The 5,761-nt window shown below is 30.5% G+C and overlaps 1 protein-coding gene across 1 annotated transcript; it reads right to left on the bottom strand.

Annotated features, from left to right (window-relative positions):
- Window positions 1-3,277: 3,277 nt before the first annotated feature.
- LOC118756413 (homeotic protein Sex combs reduced-like) lies at window positions 3,278-3,676 on the bottom strand. The gene has a single exon (XM_036491178.1). It carries the CDS (start codon window positions 3,659-3,661, stop codon window positions 3,278-3,280), a length of 384 nt encoding a protein of 127 aa, XP_036347071.1. The 5' UTR covers window positions 3,662-3,676.
- Window positions 3,677-5,761: the final 2,085 nt, after the last annotated feature.

Raw genomic sequence — 5,761 nt, 5'->3', positions numbered from 1 at the left:
TACAAGCAAACTGCTAGTTTCCATGCGAATGATTTTGAATTCGTCCGTTTTGAGCGCCGCGGTAAAAGCTGCTAACTCCTTTTAGTAAAATTTGTTCAGAAGAGTGAAAAAAAATTATCAAGTAATAACTACCCACTACCTTCGAAATTTTAAAATACCTTTTTGTTGCCCTTTGTGTACTCTGATTTTTGCCCTTTCAAAAACTATGTTCCTCGCTAAGGTTTGAAATTATTTTCTTCGCGCAATTTTTGTTTTATTTATTTATTTTTCTTTTTTTTTTTTAATTTACTTTTAGACTTTATATATTTAAAAAGAAAGTTATACGTATGTATGTAGATATATTTATATTTTTTTGTTAAATTTTTTAAATAATTTTTTCTTTTGTAATATTTTTTTTTTTTGATTTTTAGAAACTTATTTTTTTAATTTTTTTAAGTTAAGTTTTAAATTCGATGTGGATTTACACCTCTATGACAAGACCCATAATTAACCATGGATCTGTGGTATGGTAGAGTAAACTCTCAATCAATAACATGGGAAATCTTATTGCACAAACTTCAAAGAACGATCCCACTGTGCGTCAGTCAAATATCAATCGAAAATTCGTGTGAAATGTTCGATAGGTCCTTTATGCTAAATCATATATTTATAGTGTTAGCAAATTTTCATTGAAAAAAATTTATTTGTTTGGAGTTAGCAGAATTTCTTTTCAATTATTGTTTGCGATTCTAAATACTAAAAAAAATATAGATATTAGTGTAGATATTTTCCTCTTCCCGTCAGTATCAAAAACTCTCACATAAAAAGCTCCGTTGCCAACTTTAACGGTGAATAGCTCCTTTCACTGAAAGTACTTAAGAATGTTTCAAATGGAGATGTGTATCATTTTGTTCGCGCTGCTCCAACAGTCGCAATGACCAAGTGAGCAAAGCACTGGCGTGTCTTTCGAGAGGCCGGAAGTTCAAATCCGCGGGCAGAAGAGTTTTTAATTTTTCTTTTAATTTATTTAACTTTTTTTAATTTTTAAGCTTTATTCTTTCAAGGGCTATCTGAAGTTCTCAAGAAAATCACAAGGAATATTTTCATTATTTCTGTTGCCTGAAAAAGTACTTCACCGTTGCTGTAAATTTAACTAGATACTGATTTAAAAATGTTGATAGAAGAAAATCTCTTTTTCATTTCTTGTTCGTCATTTTATATGAATTTTTAGTTTTTCTTGAGAGCGGCAGCCCTTTGAAATTAAAAATATATATCTTTTAAATTTAAGTTAATTTTTAGAGACCTATTTTATGTATTTTTATTAATTTATTTCTTTTATTCATTCATTAAATTTTCATTTAATACATTAATATTAAACTTTAAATTGTTGTTTACTAATTTACTTAGTTTCTAGAAACTTCTGTATTTTGTTTTTGTTCTGTTCTTTAATTAAACTTTTTCTTTTTTTAATTTTGTTTACTTTAGATTTCATTATTTTAAAATAAAAATATATATGTATTTGTATAATTGAGTTATGCAATACCTATTTTATGTATTTTTCTTCTTTTTTCTAGTTTTTAGAAACTTATTTTTTCTGTTCTTTAAATATTTTCTTAAATTTAATTTTCTTTAAGTTCTTCTTTAGATTTCATTACTTTAAAAAGAAAAGTATATCTTTTTTAAATTTTTTTTTAATTTTGAGAAACCTAGTTTATGTATTTTACAATCATTTTTTTTTCCTCATTTTTTTCGTTTAATATTTAAATTTTTATGTTTTGAGAAAATATATTATTTTGAATGCTTTTAATGTTAGGGACTCATTTTATTTTTTTATAATGTATTTTTTTCTTTTTAACGTAATTTTCTTTTAGTTATTAGAAATTATTGTTTTAAAAAGAAAAATGTTTTTAATGTCATTTCTTTTTTTGAAAACTAAATCTATGTATTTCTTAAATCTATGTATTAATTAACTTTTTGTTTAATTTAATTTTCTTTCAATCTTTAGACTTTATTGTTCCAAAAAACATTTTTTTTTACTTTTTAGGAACCATTTTTTCTGTTTTTAATTACATTGTTTTTTTTTAATTTTTTTGATTGAATTTTTTTTAGATTTTATTGTAGTGCCAAAGAAAATTATTTTTTTAATGTAGTTTAGACCTCAGAAACTAATTTTTTTGTTTTTCTTTTACTCGTTTCTTAATGATTTTTTTTTTTTTAATTCAATCTTTTAGTTTTTAGATTTTATTGTTTTAAAAAGATCTTTTATAACTGTATTAATATTTTAGAAACTTATTACATTTTTTGTCTTTCTTTAATTACATTTTTTTATTTTTTAGTTTAATTATCTTTTAATTTTTAGACTTTGGTTTTAACAAATGAAGTGTTTTTTAATTACTTTTAAATTTTAGGAACTTTTTTTCAATTTAATATATGCTAAAAGGCAAACAGAATAATGCTAAGACATCCTCGTTAGCAGTTCTTACGAAAGAAAAAATCAATCAATATATGTAGTTGCCAAGACGATTTCTTACGAAAATTTTGGATTTCGAAAAACTGCGGTGAGTTGAAAGATAGTTGCCAGAATTGCCCTTTTATACCAGCACTCAAGCAAACAATAGAAGTGCCAACTGCATAAGGGCCCGCCTGCACTTGGTTTAATTAACTGGTATAACTTCGCAAAGGAGCGAGGATATCTTTTAAGTTTTTTGGTTTCGACCCAAAACGGACTAACGGTTGTAGCGCCAAATAAGAACAAGAAATGGTATTCAAATGAAAATCAGCACTTTAGCAAATAAATAGTTTCGGTAAAATATTTTTTTAGGTACCACTAAGCAATTCTTAAAATTGCATTACCAGCTCCACATGTGTACCTTTCATGCATCTTTATTTCAGACAAATCCTTTAAAGACAATATATATGTACTTCCGTATAGCAGTTTGCTTGTATTTTCGTTAACAAAAAAGCTAATTAAATAAATACTTCAAACCTCTTTCGTAACTTTCAACCTACGCAAATACAATAATAAAAATATACAGAAGTAATAGAAATTTCAGATTTTTAATTTTAGTCTACGAACTAAATACTCGCAGCGCTAATCGCCGCAAAAAATGCTTCAAATGCCAATTTCATTACCAAATTAAATGAAGTACCAAAAAATCAATATCTTAACGACTGTAAACAATTCAAGAGCCAACAGTTGATTAAAGTTCAAAGAAACAAATAAAACGATTTTCAATAAATTTACACAAAGAAGTAAATAATAGAGAAAAATGTAAATATAAAAATCTGCTAAGCCAACTTACTGCCATGAAAAGCTGCCGGTGATGCCGTCCTTCAGGCGGTCGCGCAACGAACGCTGTCTGCTCGGCCCAGGGCCGGTAAGTGGCGGCAGTGTGGCATTCTCGCCATTGCCATCGTCGATGGCGGTGCTAATATTCGAGGCAGAGCTGGATATGGGTGCGCTGCCCGCAGCACCACCACCGCTGACATTGCCACTAGCGCCCAGCGGTTGCTGTGGCTGTTGTTGCTGCTGTTCCATATGCTCCATTATGGGTGGCTGCGATTGTGTTGCTGCTGCTTGTTGTAAATTATGTGGTTGTGGCTGATTTTGCTGTTGTTGTTGCTGTAGAAATTGATTATGGCGCCGCCGTATACTGTGCCGCGGCGAATTTTCACGCGACATTTTGTTGTTGTTGTTGTGGTGTGTGTGGTTTTAGTTATTTCAAAAAATTCGTAAAATTTTTAGAATATTTGATTACTACTTGGAGGTGTGTATTTTCAAATTTTTATTTTCTTTTTTTTGAGGGGGGAGTGGGGAGCTTTTTAAATTTAATTCGGTTTTTTATGTAAACTACGCAAGATGCAATGCGCCGTTAAATTTACGATTTATTGGTTTTTATTTGTATTGTATACGAGTTTATGATGAAAGCTCAAATTTCGTTTAAAATTTCATATTTGGTTCGAACAATAAAAAGTCGTAGCAAATAAAAAAATAACACATTCAAGCATTGGGGGTGGTCTATATTAGAAAATAGTAATGTGAGATTAAAATATTTTTATTGGTTTTTATATATTTCAGCATATTTTTTTTAAGCATTTCACATTTAGATGCGCATTCAGTTATAAGAGTGAGTTTTTGAGAGTAAAGTTTTTGTATGAAAAATTAATGTAGATTAAAAAGATGAAAAAGTCATAAGTAGAAAAAATATATACTATTTATTATTGATGCAGAAATAGCAGTTGAAAATATTAAAATAGTTTATTAGTTGGGAAAAGAGTAAGTTGTTTGTTATTGTGTTTTCAAGTGCTGTGTTTTTTATATAAAAAGAATTGATTGCCTACTTCTAAATGAGATTTATGTATACAAGCATATAAACTAACAATATATAAACTATTCCTATACTATATCTAAGAAAAACTTGCATATCTTAGTTCTATACCTAAATAAAATTATCTAAAATATTAAACGGATTTAATTATTTGTTTGTTATTGATCGGTCATACCTCCTGCATGAAGTGATCTGTAGAATTTTAAGATTATAATCCACAAAGAAAAATTTCTAAGTCAACTAAGTCAATTCAACTTTTCGCAGGAGTCAACGTATCGCTCTTCCCTCTCTAGCCAGTATGAAAAGTAGAGGCTTCAGATGTCATTCGAGTGTCTTAAATCCATTACTTACATTCCTGTTGCCAGATTCACAGACATAAGGCTACTTTTTTATGCCCTACAAGGTGATAATTCCTATAGGAGACTCACATATAGTATTCCAAGATTAGCCATGAGAGCCTAAGTACTCGCATTAGTTACTGTCACTTTGATGGAAATCATTCTCCAGATTCTAGTTGGCGCCGTTAATCGTTCTCAAAGCTGTGCTTGGGGTTGATCAGTTTCCAATGTCCCTCCTGTCTAAACTTCACAAGTTTCTCAATGGCCCATCAAATCTTGTGAATCGCTTTTCTCTTTGGCAGTCATCTTTCAGCGGTAAGTTTAGAATATTTATTAAAAAACTTTTCTTTGTAAACTTTGGACAATATCCGGAAATAAAACGGTTGTGAACACCATTTATCAGCTAGTTTTAGTCTACCTTCAGTCTTCCTTATGTCAACCTATGATGTAGTTAGATAACAAAGTCATCCGCAAACCAATTTGATTAAAATCCATTGCCTTTTAGCTTTTCTAGAAGATTTTCAGCAGTCAGCGTTAACAGTGGAGGAGATTGAATACCAAGCAACTCGCTTAGCTCTTTTCTTACTCAGCTAAAAACAAACAAACATGTCTGTGGAGTTGTTGTATCGCCGGACCTAAATTCATAGGCGAGCTACATAGACAGGAGCTATGTATATTCCAAAGTTTTGGGGAGTGATCAGAGTTACTTTTATAATCCAGGCTGGCCAGGTCTCTTACGTATCCCCAGAAAATTCATGACTATTAGCTTTTCATTGTTTCTTCTAAAGGCACTTGAAACTATTGATTTAGCTCCACATGAAAAACAAGTTTCCCAGGAAGTGTATGTGCTTTAACCAACACGCCTACTGCAAGGGCAGATCGGTGAATTCGGTTCTGCACTCAGTTGTAGAGATAATTGAACAGTCCCTCTCCTAGAAGACCTATGCGGTCACTTCCTTCCTTGATACAGAGCCGACTTTTAATAACGTCCGAGGCACAAACGTTTACGACATTTATAAACTGAATGCCGAGATCGAGTTTTATTTTGTATATGTCGGGTGGTTGCTATTTCGGATGACCTAGCACTTATCATTAGAGGAACGTTCTTAGGCAGCT

This window comes from Rhagoletis pomonella, unplaced genomic scaffold (genome assembly GCF_013731165.1).
Source record: "Rhagoletis pomonella isolate Grant_MI unplaced genomic scaffold, Rhpom_1.0 Rhpom_scaffold_10204, whole genome shotgun sequence".
NCBI classification, from domain to species: domain Eukaryota; kingdom Metazoa; phylum Arthropoda; class Insecta; order Diptera; family Tephritidae; genus Rhagoletis; species Rhagoletis pomonella.
The sequence above is the reverse complement of the archived record's forward strand: the minus strand, read 5'-3'. Positions and strand labels throughout refer to the sequence as shown.